General features: G+C 38.6%; 1 protein-coding gene across 3 annotated transcripts in view; it reads left to right on the forward strand.

Annotated features, from left to right (window-relative positions):
* Nucleotides 1-23191, forward strand: part of SCAF11 (SR-related CTD associated factor 11) — a 66632-nt gene that overhangs the window by 39148 nt on the left and 4293 nt on the right. For all 3 annotated transcript variants that reach the window (XM_074942166.1, XM_074942168.1, XM_074942167.1), the window contains exons 8-13: nucleotides 1537-1592; nucleotides 6369-6466; nucleotides 7715-7804; nucleotides 11654-11760; nucleotides 15629-18112; nucleotides 20130-20473. In XM_074942166.1, coding sequence (XP_074798267.1) covers nucleotides 1537-1592; nucleotides 6369-6466; nucleotides 7715-7804; nucleotides 11654-11760; nucleotides 15629-18112; nucleotides 20130-20473 — 3179 coding nt within the window. The remainder of the gene's footprint in view (nucleotides 1-1536; nucleotides 1593-6368; nucleotides 6467-7714; nucleotides 7805-11653; nucleotides 11761-15628; nucleotides 18113-20129; nucleotides 20474-23191) is intronic.

Below are 23191 nucleotides of genomic sequence, written 5' to 3' on the forward strand. Positions count from 1 at the left end.
ACAAGCCCAAGTCAGCTGACCCTGGCCAGCTGCAGCTGTGCCATGGGTCTTATTGCAGTGTAGACATACCCTTAGATTTTCTCTTGAAGTGATTGGAAAACATTCTTTTTATCTGGTGGTGAAATGCAGGCTTTATGGACCTTCACAGAGCTTCAAGCAGAAGGGGCCCTTAAATCATCTGCTGTGACCTCCTGTATATCACAGGCCATTAAATTTCACCCAGTTATCTTGTACTGAGCCCAGTAACTTGTTTAATTAAAAACATACCTTCCAGAGAGGCATCCAGTCTTGATTAGAAGACATCAAGAGTTGTAAAATCCACTGCTTCCCTTGGCAGTTTGTTCCACTGTTTAATCATGCTCACTGTTAAAAATGGGTGCCTTATTTCCTGTTAGAATTCGTCTAGCTTCTACTTCCAGCATTGGTGCTTGTTATGCCTTTCTCCACTAGATTAAAGAGCCCTTTAGTATCTGGTATTTTCTCCCGAGGGAAGTATTTATACACTGATTAAGTCACCTCTCAGTTTTCTTTTTTATAAACTAAACACATTGAGCTCTGTAAGCCTCTCATTGTAAGGAATTTTCTCCAGCCCTTGAATCATTTTTGTGGCTCTTCAAAACCTCAGAACTCCCAGTACAATTAATGGAAATGGTATGCATGGACAGTTCGTTAAATCAGCCTTGTATCTTGACAATATTGTCAGTTTTTTTCAATAATCCATGAGTTCACAAACCCTTTCATAGTGTTGGCCGTAACTAAATAGAAGAAATATTGTGTCATTGATCCCTTTCTCTCTTTCCCAATTTTGTATCCCCTCTCCTCCCACTCATTATTGCATATAATACTGGTGTCAGGTATAGCAATTGCTGTGTATTTATTGTATTTTATTCTTTCTATTACCATCATATTAGGAAAGTGGTGTTGTATTTTTCACTGTCTGTTAAGGTAGTTTAGTGGTTGGAAATAAGGAGAGCTATTACTTTGACTAGCTCGATCTCTGTGGTTTACAAGCAGTTGGTCCATGGACAAGTTTAAGAATTGCTTTTATAATCTATTTAGTTTCTAAATAAAAACTGAATAACTTTGGTAATCTGGAATGCATAAATTTAGTTCTGTAAGCATCTCTCCAATTGACTGCTGAGAAATTCTTTGTGGAAAAGTATATATCACAACATAAACCTAGTTTGATCAGTGCCCCTCTCTCTCTCTGTCAATGAGATTGTGTGTTTATGTTCTGATTTATATAAATTAATGGACTACTCAGTATTTCATTTTCCAGTCTTATATGCGCTAGTAGCAATTTCCTCTCAAAGCAGTTCCCTACAGTTTTTACTGGTTATTCTATATAAATTACTTCTTGGCTCTTGCCTGTAACAGTGTGTTTAAAAAAAAAAAAAAAAAAAAGGTATTTGGAGAGTCTCACTTGACACTGCATATTATAATGCTGTTGCATTAATGCTCTTAAACATACAATTAAAAAAGAGCAAAATGTGTTAAAATTGAGACCAAAGCGTGTCATCTTGATTTTTTGCACAGGTGGTATTTCAGATGATGAAAGAAATAAGGAAACTGCATCTGTGAAGATAAACAAGGTTTGTTCAAATAACTGGAGGAAATATCGTGGTTGAAACTAACTAGGAAGTGAAAGTGTCAAGTTTTTTTTACACTGTAAATTATTTTGAAAGTTAACTTGTCTGTTTTATCTAAAATACTGCATATCTGTAGTTGTTTAAAAAAAATTAGCAAGTGATTTAAGTAATACTGGTTATGTGAACTTTGACAGTCTACCTGCAATACAGTTTTGTACTGGTCCATTTTGTTCACTTACACTAAAATGTCACAAGGGTACCCTGCAAATACCGAAAAGTAAGTTGCAGTATAGTTCCAAGTCTTAGCTTGTGGCATCTGGAGAGCTCAAAGAAAGTTCTTCTCTAAAGAAAAATAGCGTGGAACTTTATCTTCTCACCAACTTGCAGCATCAGCCACAAGCTCTTAGGCAGAGAAATTAAAATATGAAGGCCACAGAGAGAGGAATGCCTGAATCAGCAGATGTACTTAAGCAAGTAATTTAGTATGCGAATAAACATTCAGATTTAGAAAAACTCCATTTTTGTGGGTTTATCTGAAGATAACGAATTAGCATCTTCCAGTTCTTTTGCTTTCTTTGTATAATTTAATGTTACACCAGAGGTTCAGAGCCAAGGTTACGAGAAGCCATGAAGTCTCCAGCCAGTTTCTTCCTTTTCATCGCTAGCTGTGGTCCTAGAGACCTTCACTCTGTGCCCAGAGTTTTTCTTGGATTTTGCCTAAGAATTCTTTGTCTGCTGTTAGTTGTTTTTAGACAGTTACATTTTTAAATAGTTGTAGGTTTCTGTATCATGCATAGTTTAGGTTTCATGGCCCCAGTTTTCCTGATGTAAGATCCACGTACCTGGTGTCTGGTGGGCCTTGAGGATATTTGTTTTCTGGATGATTGTTTCTTGTGTTGGGCCTTTACCTTTTGGAGCCCAAAAGTAGTTCCAGGCTTTCTCTTCCTGTGATAGCCCCCACAAGCCAGGTCTTTTGATCTGTTTGTTGGGGTCTCATTCCCAAGCAGATATCAAAATTACATTCATCCACTTAAAAGCATCTGAAGTCCAGGGAAAAGGCCTTTGATGTCGGATCAGCCCCTTAATCTGGCTCTGGGATGGATGAATACTCTGGGTGTCCAGTCCTAGTGCTGTTTATTATGCCATCTTTGGAATAATCTTAATCATTGAAGCTGAAACCTGTTAATAGAAGGCAATATGCCACATACATAAGGTACCCAGTCTTTCTGCAGCAGAAATCAATGGAAAAAAGACTCCTATTAATATCACTGGAAGAGATCCAGAGCTCAGAATTATCCACAACAAAATTATTTGTTGTTTACTTACAGCACCTGTTTACTTTAAATATAGCTAGTTTTCAAGGATATTTAACTATGGAAAGAGTGAAAAGATGGTAAGCAGTTGAGACTAGGGGTTCTATCTATACCTTCACAAGACATTGTCCTAGTGCAGGTTTCCATAGCAAATGCATCCTTTGGTTTGACAGTCCTTCAGTCATCAGTACTGCATAGGTCCTCACACCTTCCTCCTCAGTGAGTACTGTCTCAGTTACCCATAGTGGAAGATACATAGGGAGTTGAAGAAAGAGGTTCTTGCCTTGTATGGTAACTGGAGTTCTTTGAGATGTGTGGTCCATGTCTGTATTCCACTACCTTCCCTCCTTCCCCTCTGCTTCAGATTCTTGACTCATGATTTGCAGTAGAGGAGAGGCAGCCAATCCACACCGCCCCTTCTACTCTCAGTTCAGAGCACAAGGAGATGAGGAGCGTAGTCACAGACCAACAGATACTGCTAGCAAAAATTTTTCAGTCTTACCGCGTGTGTAGCCCCAGTGAAATGCAGGTATGGACCACATGTCTCAAAGAACTGCAGTTACTACACAAGGAAGTGACCTGCTTTTGAATTTTCCTCTTATTTAAAAAAAAATTAAATACTTGAAATTGAAACAAAACGTTTAGTTTTGCGTCAAACACATACTCTGTTGTTCACACAGATCTAATAATGAACACCCAAATAGACATGGAAAAAATATCTTCAGTGGTTACACATTAAACTTCAGGAATTTTTTTTTGTATTGTTCTCAAGTGAACAACAGCGTCACTTTGTAGTTTTCAGAATGTTTGAACCATGAAATCTTTACTCTTTGGTCCAGGGAAGAGGGGAATATTGATTATTAGGGCTGTCAATTAATTGCAGTTAACTCATGCAATTAACTCAAAAAAATTAATCGCACTTTTAATCATACTGTTAAACAATAATAGAATACCAATTGAAATTTATTATAAATATTTATGGATGTTTTTCTACATTTTTAAATATATTGATTTCAGTTACAACACATAATACAAAGTGTACAGTGCTCACTTTATATTATTTTTTATTGCAAATATTTGCACTGTAATGGAATGGTGGTCGAAGCATGAAGGGACATATGAATGTTTAGCGCATCTGGCACGTAAATATCTTGTGACACCGGTGCCATGAGAATGCCTGTTCTCACTTTCAGATGACATTGTAAACAAGAAGTGGGCAGCATTATTTCCTGCAAATGTAAACAGACTTGTTTGTCTGAGTGATTGGCTGAACAAGAAGTAGGACTGAGTGGACTGGTAGGCTCTAAAGTTTTACATTATTTTATTTTTGAGTGTAGTTAATCTTTTTATATAATTCTACTTTTCTAAGTTCAATTTTAATGATAAAGACCTTGCACTACAGTACTTGTATAAGGTGAATTGAAATACTGTTTCTTTTGTTTCTCTTCTACAGTGCAAATATTTGTAGTCCAAAAGTAAATATAAAGTGAGCTCTGTACACTTTGTATTATGTGTTGTAATTGAAATCAATATATTTGAAAATACAGAAAACATCAAAAGTATTTAAATAAATGATATTCTATTAATATTTAACAGCGCGATTAATTTTTTTAAATCACTTGACAGCCCTATTGATTATCCAATTTTTAATCTGGTGTGCATTTATAAACCGCAATACTGGGCTGTTGAGTCTCCTGCATTGTTGGGTTATTCATAGGAATAAGAACTCTGAAATCTGCCTCCTGTTGCTGTTATTACTGAGACTCTTTCTTGTAAGCAACTGTGATTAAACTTTTATGGTTCATTTTTACTAAAGTTGGGAGAAATATTTGCTAGCGTAATACACATTTTTATGTTCATGTACTGTAGCGTGAACTTACCTATGAACTCTGCAATCAATTGCTGATTTGTATCATGTCTCCCTGAATTAAAAAACAAAACACAACTTCACAATTGCAAAAGCAAACTACCACAGTAATGATAAATTTAATTTTTTTACCTACTGGTGATATTTATTATCTAGCATCAAAAATGCGATGGACAATAGGAAAACGAAGTATGTACCCAAGGACCTTAGTGGATTTAGTTATCCCACCATCCAGAAACTTCATAGAATTTAAGTTCAGGCTGCTTATATACAGAACTCATCATCACAGTCACTGAAGAGCAAAGACATCTTCAATTTGGGCAGCCTTATTGAACATGCTGTAACACCACACATGACATTATGCAATCACTGACAGACTCTGCACCTCCACAAGATGGTTCTTGACACTTCTAACTTATTCAGCTACACAATGGATGCACAACATTCCTCTAGATTGTACTCTAATACAAAACCTGATCCTCAACAACATTGTAACATTTTCTGGGGTGATATGAGCAATTAATATGCGTAAGTGGTGGTTGTCCATGGGGAAACATGAGGTTGGGGTTAGTTTTGCATTCAGAAGCGATTCAGAAGAATTTAGTGTCTTTTTGTTGGAAATGCAGTGAGCTGAGGCACAATCACTGAGAGTGTACAGACTTGGGGCTCTCCCCAATTCTAGGCTTCTCCGAAAAGTCTCATCCTCAACTCACCCCCCGTGTCCTGTTCTCCCCAAACATAAAAACACTTCTTCTCAGGAGCATAGACACCTATTCTCCCCCCATCCCTTGCAAAATCAGCTCCTCTCTCTGCTTCCTTCCTTGTATGCTCCTGTCCATGGTGCTGTTGCCTGGTTTGCTGCGGGTCCCAGACAGCTCTGAAAGCTGCTGCTTCTCCTGCCCCTTTATAAAGCCTCTTCTCCCCTGCCCCACTGCAGATGTGCACAATTCTGTATGCCCCACAGACCCCATCTGTCCCTACCTACCTACAGTCCTCCTTGCTGTCCAACTGCCTCTTTAGGGTCTCTGTGCTAGGTAGAACTGGTGACTCCAGGCAGGCTGACAACATTGGAGGAAGGAAGTAGCTGAATTTGATTTGTGCATTGACTTTTTCTAGCAAAAATGATGAATGTGATGATACCTAACTTAAGCTTTCTTAAACCCACAAAGTTTAAAACCTGTCATCTTTCTGAACTCTTTTGACGATGTCTCTGAGTGGGTTTGGATGTTCGTTGGTACTGTAGCTCATTAGCTAGAGGAGTTAGGAAAAACCATGAGACTGGAAAAAATTCAAAAGGGTCTAATTTTTAAATGTTTCCTGTACCAAAGCTAGAGAAAATCTGACTATGAACAATTAAATTGGCCAATGAAGAGCATATGTATAAAACTTGGAGACTGAATTCAAACATTTGAGTGTAAAAGTTTTAGTCCTGCATTAACTGCACATCTCAATACAGTTTTAACTATAAAGCCTCTGTAATATACATCTGAAGGAAATCTTACCAATGTAATTTAAAGTCTATGGACAGTTACGTATTAAGCGCTAAAGATGCGGAAGATTTAGTATTGGCTCTCTTTCATTTACAATTTTATTTTGTAGCCCAGAAGACAGACCTGCTCCAATGAGTGCTTCAGAAATCATTTTTGCAATAGATCTCCTTCCACTGGAGAATCCTTCTCCAGCTATAGAAATGATTGGTGAGTATTTGCTAACGCTTTACCCAAATTACCATGTAAGTTTTAGCATTGTAGATGCTGTAATTGTAGTTAAGGGATGCTTTCATTTATATTTTATTACCCCCAAATACATGTAATTTTCTTACGCTCATTGCTAAACAAAAGCCTGCATTTTTCCTTTAAAATCTGATATTGGAAATGGAGACCTCAGTTCAGCAATCCATCCCTGTTCACCAAAGCATGTGAGTACATGCTTAAGTCTTACTGGCTTGAATGGGATTTAACTACATGCTTAACTTTAACCACATGCTTGATTGCTTTACTGAGTTAGATAAGACCGATATTAGTTGACTCTCAGAATAATGAGAGAACACTATTCAGAGCAAGGGCAGAGTTTAAAAAAAAAAAAAATTAGGTTGCTCATGCAGCAGAGAAAATCTTCTGTTGTTGATCTATCTTGGCACAGAGAGGAGTACTTTTCCATCTCCTTGAACCATCGTTTGCTAAATGGCCCAGTACTTTTAAGTCAATAAATAAGGAGATCGCAAATATTTTGGGGTTGTTCAGGTGGGTGGTCATGATAAGGGAAAGTTTGGGAACTCATGATGCATACAAAATGTCTAAAGAAAGAGAAAAATAATGAAAACCTTGAACACTATTTGGATAACAAAACAGGGAGAAATTATGTCATTATTTAGTACTGTATAACTTAAGAAATGCAGTTCCTCCTCACTTGTCCCATATAGCTTACCAATACTAAATGTCAGGGTAACCAAGTTTCTTCACTCCTTAACCTCATCACAGACCTTTTCTTCAGGCTGTATATTTGGGAGTCTTCTAGAGGATTGATGAATGCTGAAACTCCACTCTTCTGTTGAGGAGTTCATGAATTTAAAGTCCCATACTCAATTCCTTTATGACCTTATGAGATGTAATCCAGCACATCACTTCCCAAACCTAATCTGTGTGTCTGTTTATGACCCAGTCAAAAGATGTCAGATATTGCATTCTGCTGTCATCTTAGTAATTCCTGCCTTTCCTTAGTATCATAGCTTAACATGTAGCTCTGGGACATTTTTACTCAGTTGTATGTTCAGGTGGGTGGGCATGAAAAAATCTTGAAACTTTAAACATTTAGAGATATTTTAAAACTAATTTAGGAATAATTGCCTTCTAATAAATTTGCTTGTGTCAGTTACTGACATGCATAATATCCAAGACTGGTATAATGCAAACTGTTTAAAAAAAGTTCTGAAATTTATCTTGCAGTACAGAACTTACAGAAATCCATACAGTGATCAGACAGAAGAGACGAGAACTGGAATTGTCGTCATCCTCTGTGTTAGCTAGAGTTCAAAGGTAAAGAAATGTTTCCTATCCAAAGTGTTCAATGGTTTTAAGTGGATAAAAGTTTAAATGGATACTCAGATTTGAAATCACATTATTCAATTGTTAGAGAAAACTAAAATCTGTTTTCAGATCATAATTTTCTTCATTTTCACAGCTTGTTACTTGCTACTTTTTATGTAAATTGAGACTTTTTATTGTACATCCTGGTACTTGCTTTTCATGTGCATCAGTGCAATAACCTCGCTGTGCACTGATCTGTGAGCCTACATGTGCCATTTTTCATACGTGTGGGTTTAATTTTATTTTGCATGATTCAGGGATTGTCTGTGTTTGTTGTTGTTTATTTTTAGAATATTCTTGTGATTTAAACGCAGACTACTAAATCTCAAGACTTAAACCTCAACTTTAAACCAGTTAGGCTTACCCTCTCCCATGATTGGTTGTGACTTTCTTCAACCTGGGGAGGAAAAAAAATCCACATTTTTCACCCCATGGTGGATTAAAAAATGGGGGAGATGGATGGACCTTGACGGTTTTAGCAAATGAAACGCATAGCACATTCTATTTCAGTTTCTTCTTCTTTTTCATAGTCTCAGCCTATGACAGAGGTGGGCAGACTACGGCCCGCGGGCCACATCTGGCCCGCGGGACCGTCCTGCTTGGCCCCTGAGCTCCTGGCTGGGGAGGCTAGCCCCCGTCCCATCCCCTCCCCCGCAGTGATGCCGCCGCGCCGCTAGCACTTTGGCCTGCCACTCCTGCTGGGCAGCGCAGGTGGCGTGGCTGGCTCCAGTGGGGCTGTGAGCTCCTGTTGCTCTGAGCAGCATGGTAAGAGGCAGGGGGTCCCGGAGGGCAGTCAGGGGAGAGGGAGCAGTGGGTGGTTGGATGGGGTGGAGGTTCTGGGGGGTGCCCTTGGGACGGGAAGCAGGGGGGGTTGGATAGGCGTGGGAGTCCTGGGGGGTCTGTCAGGGGGCAGGGGTGTGGATAGGGGTCAGGGGATGGGGAGCAGGGGGTGTTAGATAGGGGGTGAGGTCCCGGGGGGGGGCGGCGGTCAGGGGACAAGGAGCAGGGGGGTTGGGTGGGTTGGAGGTTCTGAGGGGAGCGGGGGGGAGGCAGGCTGTTTGGGGAGGCACAGCCTTCCCTACCCGGCCCTCCATACAGTTTCGCAACCCTGATGTGGCCCTGGGGCCAAAAAGTTTGCCCATCCCTGGCCTATGACCTTTTAAATTTGAGATCAGTTATACTGGCTGTGTAATGGAAATGTTCTATAGCTGCTTTGAATAGTTCCTCAGTTTTGTTCTTGTGTGATTCCATTTCTTAATTAGATCAAGCCAGATTTCACTGAGACTGTGCCAATAATGCCATCAGCTCATCTGTCAAATCCCTCCAAAATTTCCTTCAATTGCATTTGTAAGTTTAGTGTCTTTCTGTAGATTCTTTTGAGTATGCTTGGTTTTTTAAATTGAGCAATAGAGGACTTCGATCGAATTTTCACACGCCCTTGGTAGTTCACTGCAAAGGTAGAGATATAATTTTCCTGAGAGCTCAACTGAATGTGATTGCAAATGGGAAGATGGAGCATCAGTCTTTCATTTTCTAACAGCCAAATAGGGTGATAGTTGTTGCAGAAGTCTTATTTTTGGACTTCAGATGTGTTTTACGAATGTGGTAAGTGTTACTACTTTATCAAAAAGACAGTGCTGAACACACATTCATCATAAATTTTCAAAATAATTGCATGAGGAGTTCTCTCATCTTTTTTTTTCCTGTCTTTCAATTTTTTGTTTTCTGAGCAAATGAGAGAGATTTCTTAAACTTCCTTCTGTGTGCTTAGATGACATACGTAATCGGCCGTTTGGACACACTTTTCTGCTGTTTAAATTGAAAACAGAATCAACATAATTAAGAATAAAATGAAATCCCTCAACAGATGAGTGTAACTGTTAATCAGACACAAGGACTAACTCAATACCTTGCATTAATATCAGTGTTGATTATTATAGTTTTTCTTTTTTTCCTGTATTTTTTCTCTTGCAACTTCTAGTGCTATACTTAAGAGTTATTCTGTCTGGTAGAGTAAACTCAGGGAAAAATACTTCAATCATTTCTTTAAATTACTTATCTGCTGTGTAGAGGGCTATTTTGTTTGCATATCACAAGATTGCAACTTTTTTGTCAAGTTGAATTTAAGCCTGTCGTTTGTTGAAAAGTCTTATTGATTGATATTTGCGATTCTTTTTGTTTTTAACGAGAAAAGACAGCTCCTGATAAATCTTACGTTGTAAACCTGCTGGAAGTCTTGGAACAACATTTAACTTAACCATTATAATTTAGATGTTTATTTCATGTGCTGAGAATCATGATAGTATCAAAAATGTCATTTACAGAATCCTCAAACTCACCTTTGTTCTGCTTTTCGATTTCATTAGAAAGTTTAATTCAAAGTCATGCTTGATGTTGAAGAATCCAAAAAAACCCTTATGAAATGAGCATGAATTCTTTGTTTTACTACTTATCTCGTTCTGACAGTGTTTGCTTTAGTGTGGAAAAACGGTTTTAATTACTTCAGTTCATTCAGTGAATTATTTCCTACTACTTACTTCAGCTCTAGGCATATTGAATGAGAAATTTATACATAGGTGTTTAGTAATCATTTCACTAATCTTCACTTGCAGTGTTAATCAGCAGATTTCACATTTACACAGGTAAAACTAGAAATGATCTAGTGAAATCAACAGTGTGAAGGAAAAAAAAAAAAAGATGAACTAGCCAGCTTTTATGTTGAACCATGTTGTCAGATATCCTGTTTACTTTACAGAAGTTTCTGGTTTCTAGTCATCTTAGTTCTGTTTAAAATTCATAAATCCACCTTGTCTTCAGCACCCGATGACAGTTGACTCTGTAGGCTAGCCACACCACTTTACCCACTTTTCTTCCCCTCTAGATTTCTAGGCAGTTCTGTAACTTTCTTATAGTTTCCTAATAACAAGATCCTTGATGATGTCACCACTTCCCTTTCTATTTTTAGAATAGTTTTCCTTCGCTGATATGAGGTGTTTAGGTTCTAATTTCAGAGTGATACAGAAATTTAAAAAGATAGATCAGTGGATGGTGTGTTTTGGGTTTTGATACCCCACCCTCCAACAACTCTGCCCTCCCCAAGCAAAACCCATCTTGTTCTGTCCATATGTTCTCCATATTAGTGAATATACCACTATTTGTTAACTTCCCCTGACCGCAGCAAACCAACTTACTCTCCATAAAACATGATATGGCACACTGGATTCCTTACCTCTGTGGTGGAAACTCCTGGTTCTTCCCTACATCCATAAAAGAAACATTTCTGGAGAAAATGATAACTCTTCACTCCCCCTACTCTTTTTCCAGAACTTCTGTGTCTGAGGGAGAAGGAATCTCTCATCCCTTCACTGTGCTCCAACCGGAGAAAGATTCTCTTAGTAGTATTTCTTCTGCTTAGCCAATGGAGGGGAGATTATTATTGGACTGACTGTGAGGGCCTACAGCAGGACTCTGGATTTTTCTGCTGAAACCTTGCTCCAGGTTGTTAGTTATGTCTGATTTCATCTAAAGGATTGTAGGGAGTTAGTTAGTTTGGCTTGTCAATGAATAAGGACTCCTGAAGAATACGTCTTTCTGGGAAAGAAAGCCTACTCATCAGCTTTGACTCTCTGTATCACTAGCTATGAGGCAGTCCTAGGTATAATGTTTCATTTGTCAGCATGGTGAAACATGATATTATGTGCTTAGTACATTAAATGACATTGTTATATCTTATTTTTCTAAAGTTCTTCATAAACCATTGTACCTTTTTCATTGCTTCATTGTTTTTTAATATTACAGAAGTCCCTTCGTGTTTTGTGAAGCTGAAGCAGAAACCTTTCTTCTTGCTTCCAGTGTAATGCCAGGGACTGTTTTTCCAACACATACCACGCCTTTGGAAAATTTTGGTAAACTTTTTTTTTTGTAAGTTTTATTTATAGTTCATATAAACTGTTGTCCCACTATGATTCTCTAAATTAGATGAAGTGTTCAGTTATAAAGAAAAATTGTAATCGGATGCAGTGCAGTTAGTAAGCTTCAAACCCAGATATTTTCATAATCAATTTTCAAGGTTAAAATTTAGGAGGTAAACTGTTGTGCCAGTTTCCAAATAATTGGTCAGTTACATAAAACACTTGTTTTCTTCATTTAGTGAAGAGCAAAATGTTTTCTATATAAAATTTTCTTATATAATTCTGTATATCAAAATTATATGAATCTTATATGTACTCTTGTAATCTTATCAAACTTGTCGAAAGGATGGATAGCAGCTTTGCTGATATGTTTATATATTATTTAACAATCTAGACTGTCAGTGCTCTATTAAGTGTTGTGAAGGAAGCAATCTTGTACAGGAGCAAGAGGAGTGGTTTAGATTAGTATTTAATTGGTGGGGCACAGCCCATCACCAAAAGGTGAGGGGGAAAAACTGGCAGAATTGTTTTGATCTTTAAGATCCAGTAGGTATTTGGGGCTGGGGCAGCAGCGAAGGAGCATACTCTCCCTCCTGCTGCGGTAACTGCCATTTAGTCCCTGCTCTAGTCCCTTCTGCCCTCAAACCCAGTTAGAACGGAGATCTTCCTCCTCCCCATAACCTGCACAGCTTTGAGATGTGGGGAGCAGAGCTTTCAGAGTCAGCGGAACTATCATCAAAACCTCTTTGAAGCAGTATTGCTTCAGAGCGAAGTGCTGGGCAAGCAGAGAGAGACTTTGGGGCTTCATTGCTAGCGGCAAAAGCAGGGAAACAGCTACCAAGGGACAAGAGGAGGGGGTGAGAACCGCTCCAGCAGTAAAAGTACAAAATTGTAGCAAGCAAAAACTTTACCCCTCTCTTGGGTGGGGGGAGGGAAAAATTGACTCCAGGGCTCCACTGTTTAGCAGTGCAAGTTAACTGGCTCTCTTCCCCTCACCCCTGTCCATGTTCCTATCCTCTGCATCCAGTAGTGATAGGAGAACATGTTAGCTGGATGCCGCCGCTAAAATTCTCAGTGACTAAATAGTTAATATTGACATTTAAATTATAACCATTTTCAACTGGGTTTCAACTTTGCAATTATTAAAGCTATATAATGTCCCTCAAAGCTATTGTTTCACTCCATCTGCAGATTCAGGAGCGCATTTCAGTAGTTCATATTTTAAAGGCTTTCTTCACCTTAAAGGGGGTAGAAACTTAAGGTTTGTCCACACCTGGGAGTTATACCAGGATAGCTACAGTTTTATAGTTATTCTGCTATAGCTGTGTTGGTCAATTTCGCCATACAGCCAAGCCCTGAATGTGCTTTAAATTAAACTCACACAGAAATTGGAGCCAGTAGAGAGAAATTCGGGAGAAACGTAAAAGCTTTATTATTGATTCTACTTTTAAAATTGGGGGAGGGGAGTACATTTAAATATAACTTGAAAAATTGGTTAACTTTCATACACTTCCTCTCTTTGGGGCTGGTCCTATTTTGTGGTTGCAGATATTTGACTTAGGAACTTGATCCTCTTAATTGAAGGTGGGGTCAGCAATTAAGAAAAGAGCTCTTCTCAGGATGCTTAGGGACTGCCCTTCAGTGATTGAGATGTGGGATAGGAAAGCGCATGATTCCAGCTGCTCTTTTTTTAAACATGGAGCTAGGTTGATGGGAATCCGCTGCAATGGAATGTGGGAATGCTAGACTTCTCCCCTGAAGTGACGGGCTTCTCTATTAGACTGCACCAAAAGTAGAAGTGTATACATTTTTTTATTTGAAAAGTTAATGAAATAGAATATTGAACATTGTTTTATTTAAACAGGTCCCAAATTGTTGTTCATATTGGGCCTAATTAGGGTTAATAACTCTAGCAACTCTTCAAGTGTTGTTGACACTGCATATACCTAATGCAAGACAGGGAACTAAAATCTTCACATTGCCCGCTGGAAGAAGCACAAAACACTGAGTTCAGGTCTTGCCAGGGAAATAAGAGGAAATGATTTTCACACCATTTTAAAATTAAAAAATCTGGTTTCTTAACATGCCTATTCATTTGTTCTCTTTATTAGAATTCAATTTTGTATTTACAAGTATTTCACTGACTTGAAAAGGGAGCTTGGACGGACACCCACGAGATGTTCATTTATATATACCTATGCCTTGTCTGAACTAGAATTTAAAGATGTTCTTAGCTAACACATTTTAATAGTCTAATGTGAACAAGGCAGTGTAGGGTTTAATGCATGCTGAATTGGGAGAATTGAAATTTACAGAGCAACCTCATCAAGACAAGACTTTAAAGAAAACATTGTCGGACCTAATCCAGGTTTTCACCATTCAGGATGTGAGTTCTGCTTGAAGACTTTCTTAGGCCTGGGTCTACGCTATAAACTTTGGGTATTATAATAATTTACAGATTTGAGGTTTTTACAACATTTTTATATAGAGACTGCTTGCTTGGTGATATCATTTCAAATAGCGTTAGTCACTTGGCATTTCTTCTAAGAGTTTGGGGTCTCCATTTAATATCCATTTGGTTTCCTCTTCATCTTAAACACATATTCCTTATAGTAGTACTACTTGTCACCTGTTGTGGCAGATTCTCTGTCACTGGAAATATTTTAAATCAGATTTTTTTTCTAAAAGAGGTGCTCTAGTTCAAACTGAAAATAATTCAGGATATTCTTATTGTGGAGCTGTCAGAAATTTTTTTAAATAGTTTGTTGGTTAGAAATTGCCAATTTGTGGAAACCAAAACTTTTCCTGTGGAAAGGGCTTTCGCGTCCAGGATGGAATTTCAAGGGAGAGAGAAGATCCAATAGTCAGGTGGTTAGGACACCCACCTATATTGTTAACGGTTTCACTGCTGATCATTGTAGCAAAAAAAGCAAATGTAGCAAAAAAAGCAAATGTGCCTACCACCCCGCATGCTTTCCTGGGTGTTAGAAGTCCCCGCTGTCCCTTTTCCAGCTACCAAAACCTCCCACTTTGCTATGACAACTTTTAGGCAATGCCAGTACAAAAATATGTGGCACATTGAAAATTCAAAATTATGGGCAATGCAGAGTAAAGGGAATATAGTATCATACCAACAAAAAGGGTACTGTGCTGCTTATACTATTTTTCATATTACTTCATTTTTAAATTTGCCAGAAGCTGCTGCAGAATTTGTTGTCCTCTGTTAGTCACTGTAGTGCTGCAGAAGTCAGGGAGCCTTGCAACAGAGTTTGGGTGCTCCATGGCAAAGTGAAATTAGAGTCCTATTTACAAACTGTGAATTTAAGATTTTATTAGGAGTTATGCTATTATTTACATTTGTTAATTAACCACTTTTCATGTGGTAATTCACGGTTGCATTGATGCCCGTTTGCAAAAAAATGCATCTTGCAGCAGCATTGAAAGTTAGCACTCTGGAGCTGCAATAAATCTTATGCTTGAACTGGCAAATTCTGCTGTAAATTAGCCACTGTAGGTGGTGAACAGTACCTTTTTTTTAAATGGCATTCATTCTAACTCTTCAAATGGTAATAGTAAGACTCACTGTGGTGAAACATGGTTGCTTGTTTTGTTTTTGAATGCAATTGCTACCAGGGAGCCTTGCCAGTACATCTCCAAAATGTTATATTTTTAGTCTATTTCTCCTTTTGAAGAAATGGTATAAATTGGACAAAATGCTAGATTTTAGCCCTGGTGGTGTCTTAGCCCAAAATTTATATTGTGCTACACATCAACATCTGTTCTTCATTAAACTTAAAATACCATGTTTGTGTTCACATTACATTTAATTAATATATTTACTAAATTTACTTTTTTATATTAGATCCTTCAGGAAAGAGATATGCTGTTGCATGTACACAGGAAGGAGAGGAGAAAAAACAAGCCTCTGGCACATCTGGTACTAGAGGAACAAGAAAGAAGACTGCAAATACTACTCCTAGAAGATCTGCACGGAACAGAAAACCTGAGACTATGAGTCAATCTCGCAGCTCACCAAGATCAAGTAATTCTGGATGTGATGCCCCCAATGATGATAACTCAACTATAAATGTTCCTTCTGCAGAATCAGAAAAACCACTCTCAAAACGAAAGTCTAAAAGAGGAGTTAAACAGCAGGTACCTTTGGTTAAAAAGAAACTTAGAAGTTCTCTGCGTTCTGAAAAATCATCCAGTGATTCAGTGGAAGATGACGAAGCTGCGGAGTCTGATACACATCCAATATTAGATAAAGACCGCCTGTCGGATATTGAAAGTAGTAACTCTTGCCTTATGCACAAAAATAATGCAGAAACAGAGTCTGCTAATGGCTTGGAAAGCTGCAGTGAACATGTAGAGAGTGAGGATCTTACAAGAGACTGTGACAAAGAACAGGATACCCTAGAAAATTCAGATTCAGGTTCTTATATCCAAGAACCTCCTGTGTTAACCTTAGAGACTCAGAAATGTGAAATAAAAGATGTTAATAAAAATGTTACAGATTTTGAAAGTAAAGATGTCTGTGAAAATATTCCTGAACAAATAGAACAACCAGTGGATAGTCACAGAGATCAATTACTTGAGGATTCAGTAACTTCTACAAAAGTAAATCAGACATTAGATAGTCACCAAGGTGAATCGTCTGAGTATCCAGAATCTGTGGCAAAAGTAGATCCATCTTTAGATAGCCCCAGAAATGAATTGAGTGAGCATCCAGAATCCATAGAAATTGATGATTCTGAGGACAAAGAACAGTCAGCAAATTGTAACACTGAAGATATTGAGAACATAAAAACTGTTCAAGATACTGAAACAGCTGTATTAATAAATAATGTTTCTCTAGACATTAACAAATTGGACCAGTCTTTAGAAGAGGAGCCCATACCTGTATGTGAAGAGGCCAGAACTACAGAGTTACTCAAGGTGAATGTTGAACAATCTAATAAACATTTTAGTGAGGATAACAGTGAAATGATACCAATGGAATGTGACTCATTTTGCAGTGACCAGACTGAATCTCAAATTGAACAGCCACCACTGGTTGATAGTATAAAACAAGAGGAGACAAGCTCATTGCAGCAAGATTCCGAAAACTGTGTATCACACTCAGGTCTTTCTGACAAAAAAGATGAAGCTTCTTCTCAAGAAACAGAATGCTCAACAGAATTTAAAAAAGATAAAAAACCTCGAACTAGAAGGTCTAGATTTCACTCTCCATCAACAACTTGGTCTCCTTCCAGGAGAGAGGGTGGGAAATCTCAGTCACCATCTCCCAAAAGGGAGACTGTCAGGGAGGGCAGGAGGTCTCAGTCACCCGAAAGGGAAAGTGCCAGGGAGGGCAGGCGATCTCCTTCTCGGTCTCCAAAAAGAGAGACTGTCAGAGGGGGCAGGAAAACACCATCTCGGTCTCCTAAAAGGGAGACTGATAGGGAAGGCAGAAGATCTCCTTCTCGGTCAAGAGTTAAAGATTCCTCTCCAAGGCAAAAATCTAGGTCTCAAAGCAAAGACAGGGATAGTGATAGAGATGGACAAAGGAGAGATCATGACAGAGAGAGAAGAAATAGGAGATGGTCAAGATCCCGGTCACGATCTAGATCAAGATCCAGATCAAGAACAAGAAGTAAGGGTCCTTCATTCATTAGGAATGAGAGAGATGGTCACTCTCCTCGGTGGAAAGAGAGATGGACAAATGACAGCTGGAGAAGTCCCAGAGGAAATGATAGATACAAAAGAAGTGAACAGGAGAAACAGAATGAAAATCTGCAAAAAGAAAAAGACCATACAGACAAAAGTACTGATGAGCAATGTTCTTCTGAAAAGCATAAGAATGATTGTCCAGACTGGGTAATGGAAAGGATAAATTCTGTTCCCGAAACTAGGAGCAGAGAGAGAGACAAATTTAAAGATCCACAATGGGAAGAAAATAGACATGATAATTCAGGACATTCTTGGAATAAAAACTTTGGTTCAGGTTGGATTTCAAATCGTGGCAGAGGCAGCCGTAACAGAGGTGGCCGTGGCAGAGGCGGTTTTATGTATGGAGACCAGAATGAAAACCAATGGCAAAATAGAAAACCCCTCTCAGGAAACTCAAATAGTTCCGGGAATGAGACTGCAAGATTCCCAGAACATCAACCATACAGGCGTAAGAGTGAACAAGATTTTTCTTTTGATACGCCTGCTGATAGGTCTGGGTGGACATCTGCATCTAGTTGGGCTGTAAGAAAGACTTTACCTGCAGATGTACAGAACTATTATTCAAGAAGAGGGAGAAATTCCTCAAGTCCACAGTCTGGATGGATGAGGCAAGAAGATGAGACATCTGAACAAGGTATTCATTTTTATCTGATTTTCATAGTATTTAAATGGAGAAAATCCCCCCCCCCTTTTTTTTTTAAGAATACTACAAATCCTATGTGAATTTGACGCTGTCACTTTACTGTTCTGTGCAGCAAAGGCTAACTAGTAGTCACACAACAAACAAAATTGGCAAAGCTTACTAAGAAGGGAGGCCTTTTTTTCTCCACCCCTGTTTGTATGCTACAAACACTCTTGGGCTGGATGTTCAGTAAATTAAGAACTGGACTTTGAGTCTTCGGGACTAGGGTGCAACCAACCAAATATGTTCCTCAAGAAAAAGAAAAAACATCCATGTATATGTTTTGCTCATTTGAGTTTACACACACTGTGGTATTGTTGGTACAGAATGAACAGGAGAGAAATATAATGAACTGCTTACTGCCTTTTTTTTAAAGGGTGATTTCTTCAAGGAAGACTTAATAGTTACCAATGAAAACATATACAAATTATAGATTTGATCATGTGTTAACTATAATGTAGCAGTCAGCATTTTTAGAGTGAAACTGGCTTTCATGTTATAAAGTATTTATAAATCCAAAAATGTCTCATGCTCTTACTAATTAGCAGATGGCTCTTGACTGACCTAAAGGGAGTCCTTGTTTACCCCTATCTTGATCCTTTAGTTTTTGACATCACAATTATCACTGTGCACAGACTGTTGCAATAAACGTAGGATTATTATTTAATTACAAGAGCAAACAGAAAAAGAAGTCCTCATTTGTACAGAAGATAATTTTTTCAGATATACACAACTACAATAATATCAAAGGGCATTCAGAGAACTAGGAGTAAAGAAAACATTTTATATAAGTATTACTCTTTTCCATATTTGTTACAGTGAACATCCACCCAGTGGGACTGTAATATCATTTTCACTGTTTCTTGTTAAGTTCATAAAAATATTCTGGGCTGAATAAACTATGAAGTAGAAGGCTGAGGAGTTATTAGCTCAGGATGAGGTTAATTCTGAATTAGTGGAAAGCTCCCTCAAGTTACTAATACTCTGAAAGTGTTATGAAATATGTGAATTAAAAAATGTAAGCTACAGAACACAAATGGGATGTTACATAAAACTTACAAAAAAATTCCTACCTTTGCTCTCGTCCCTGTTTCTTCACCCATTTTTTTCTTTCTCCATCTCTATTCCTAATCCCTATTTCCTACATGTCCATAAAATCCTCTTCAAAATAGCCCAATGTATTTTTGTTGTTAACTGAATTTGGAGGTAGAGGATTAAATTCTTCCATTATAAACTCAGCAAGACAGAGCCATGTTGGCCTATAGAAAAGGAGGCATGTGTAGGGAGGGTGAGGCATAAGAGGAAAGGTCAAATCTTGATCTCCTTGAATTCAGTGACACAGTTCCCACTGATTTCAAATACGTACAAAGAAGGAAAGTGAGCCAATGGATTTTTAAACAGTGCTGCAGTTTCACAGTCCCAGCTTCTTAGCTTTTGGGGGTTTACTACTTACATGTCAATTTCATTTTTTTTTAACGTATTTATTTATTGCCTTCTGTTGAAGGGGGGAAGTAAAGTTGAGGTTAACATTTATTCATTTCTGGCACGAAGTGTGACCATTGTGAGTAAGGGAGCATATCGCTATCCTATACAGTTAATATTCCTGAAGTCTGGAAAATAAGCACTCTTAGCCAATCAGAGTATAAATATCCTTATACTACAGAACAGTTATTAGAAATAACTATAGCATGGTTGTGCAAATCAGACGCCCAGAATTGCATACATGGGCAAATGTATGCTTATGTTTCAGTAATGACAGTTTGGGTGATGTGTGTTGCATTCCTGCACTTTGACTGTAACAAATTTTAAGCTGTGGTATAAATGAGTAGTGGGGGAATTCAAAGCAAAGGCTCTTGGAGCAACCTGAACTTTGTGACTCCTTAAACCTCTAAATTGGTGTTTCTTGGGGCGTCTCTGTTCTCTATAGAAATATGTATTTTGTACTTTAAATATTCTGTTCTTTTAATAGATCCAAACCTCAAAGACCAAACAAACCAACCAGGTGATGGCTCTCAGCTACCAATAAATATGATGCAGCAACAAATGAATGTAATGCCACAAGTGAACGCACAACACCAGCCTATGAATATCTTCCCATATCCAGTGGGTGTTCATGCTCCTATTATGAACATCCAACACAATCCATTTAACATTCATCCCCCGCTGCCCTTGCATCTCCATACAGGAGTACCTCTCATACAGGTAGCTGCTCCTACCAATGTGTCTCAGGGATTACCTCCACCTCCACCTCCTCCCCCACCATCTCAGCAAGTCAGCTACATTGCTTCACAAACAGATGGAAAACAATTGCAGGTATGTTTTTCAGAAATCAAGGTCTAAGCAATATAGCCATAAAACATAGTTAAGCAGTGTTACATCTATCAAGAGTATCTTGTATTAAAATACTATAAAACTTGTCAAATATATAGTAACAGTTCTTCCTCCCCCTGAAAAAAGGTGATAGTGAAGTATTTATGGCGAAATGGATTGGCTCTGAAACCACTTAAAAACGTTTGTCAGAATACACAATTTTTACTCTTTATTTATAGTTCTGTAGCACCCAGAGATGTCAACCAAGAATGGAATGTTGCATAGTTTTCTCATAGTTTGTCCACTATCAAATTGTGTGTACGCACAAGAGATTTCAATTCTATTAGTTTTTAGAAATTGGATACTAAATTATTTTGAATATTCTTCCCATTTCAGCAGAGTGATGGCTTTATCCTCTGGGAAAGCTTATATATTTTGTAGTATGAGGAAGCTTTTGTTGTCTCATTTAACAGTCCTCTAAATCAGTGGTTCCCAGCCTTTCTGTTGGAGCCCTCTCTTGGGGTGGATCAGCACAGGGTCACCCCTATAATGTCCCCTTGCACCATTTCCTTATGCCGTTGCTTGTGTCTGTTTTTCTTTTCCACTCGCCTTTTTTTTCCATGTCTTCATCCTTGTTTCCTTCTAATCATTTTTACTTTTTTTATTTTGGCTTTTTTACCTATTTTGTATAGTCTCTGTCCCTCCCCTTTGATGCTGTAGTCCCTACCCCATTTCTCCAGTCATCAGAAGTCTCAGTTCTGCTGGAGATAGTGGGGTATCTCTTTGTGCCTCACAAAGTTGGTAGTTCCTGTGGTGCTCCAGAGAAGTGACGTTTGGGCTGGTGGGCTGTTGCCTTAGCCTTCAGCTCTGTACATGTGAGCTTCTCCCACAGCCAGTCATGACATTAGGAGCCACACAGGAATGCTGAGGAACAATGGGTGCCTTTCAAGAGGTTACCTAACACATTACTAGAACACACAGCAGCACATTTGCAGTGTGTGGAAGTGGATCTGGGGTCCTGCAGATTTTCTCATCTGTGCTGATCCTCAGCCTTGGCCTGTGACCCCAAACTAATCTGGCATCCTTTCCTCTGCATCCTAGGTTGGGAAACTGTTCTAGGAGATGTTCCTTTTCCATTGCTGTCAGTCATTAATATTCACAACCTCAACATCACATAAACAAATGGGAACAACCATAGGAAATACTGACTTATATGAATGAACATGACATATTTCAAATGTTTTGCAGACACAATGGTAAAATACTAGTATAACAGGCAATCAGCCTGCATTTTAATTTGGTTTAGGTCTGCTGTCTGAAACAATTTAAAACTAGATTTTTACATTGGGAAATTAAATATTCTAATTCCAGAAGCATGAGAGAGCTGAAGTGTTTCTGTGAACCCTTCACTAATGGAATTGTCCAGTGACTCAATAAATATGACTGTAAAGCCAACATATTTAGTAAAATGTGTTGCTCCAAAGTATGCTGAGGAACTGAGACTCTACTGATGTCTGCGTGCTGCCCCTCTCTCTCACTATGGAATGGTGTCTGTGCTGAGTCCTGAATCTGTTAGCAGCTTGTAATGCCATTGACTATGAGAGACTGAGGCCTGGTCTACATTTAAATTAGACCAGCCTAGCTATGTGGCTCAGGGTTGTGAAAATGTTGCACCCAATCACCACAGTTAGGTTGATTTAACCCCCAGTGTAGGTGCAACAATGTTGACTGAATTCTTCCATCAGCCTAGCTATTGCCTTTTGGAGAAATGGATTAAATATGTTGATAGAAAAACCCCTTCTGTCAATGTAGGAAGTGTCTACGCTGTTGCCTGAGTTGCCTGAAGGGTCTTTTGGGAATACCTCTCTAATAGATTTGCTCCTTCTTTAAAGAGGTCTTTGAGGGTAGTGTCACACAGTTACTTGTCCTTGTGTGAGTCCTGCAACATTCTTATAAACACTGAATAGGAAGGAAAAACTGGAAACCGCTAAGGAAGGTTAAGGATTGTTTTAACTGACTTCTTGTCATTGTAATGTTGATATCCAGCTCTGTATCTCCTTTTCATTTGAACTCAAATTCTAGTTTCACTACTGCCTAATCTGGATAAATATAAACGGGCTGTGACTCAACCTGCCTAATACATAAGTGATGCTTGTAGGGAGAAGTGTTTGGAGCAGCAGGCAAGAGGCAGCATTTGCACCAATAGGAGCTGTTGGCACCATTGTTATTCCCTGATTCCAAGGAAGCAGCAATGGTCCATTGTGCCTTTTGCTGATATCTCAGAATGGCTTTTCCCCGGGTGTAGACTTCAGTGGTCATTTGATCTCTTCTCGTCTTGACTGAGCGCTAGCTATGGCTACCCTTGAGGTTCACAAGAAGCTCCATCTCTTGCGAAACACAGAAGCAAACCTTCTAAGACATATGGACAAACATTCTGTCACCTAAGCTCAAGCACTTGCTTAAGCTCTCCTTTTTGTGTATGCATTTCAATGTGTTGGGGTCTAGGAACTGATTTACCTAACAGACACATTCCTGTACCTGGCTATGAGAGCCAAAAGTGTCTGGGAAGTACCTGCCTTCAGAACTTAAATTTGAACATGTCCATTTCCATTTGTAGCACCATTCTTGGGAATTCTTTCCCAGTAGGTAGAAGTCCACCAGAGCCAGGGTCTAGCAACTTTAATGATATGATGTAAGGTGCATTTATTTTGTTCAGGCTTT

This window comes from Natator depressus, chromosome 1, assembly GCF_965152275.1.
Source record: "Natator depressus isolate rNatDep1 chromosome 1, rNatDep2.hap1, whole genome shotgun sequence".
Lineage (NCBI taxonomy): Eukaryota > Metazoa > Chordata > Testudines > Cheloniidae > Natator > Natator depressus.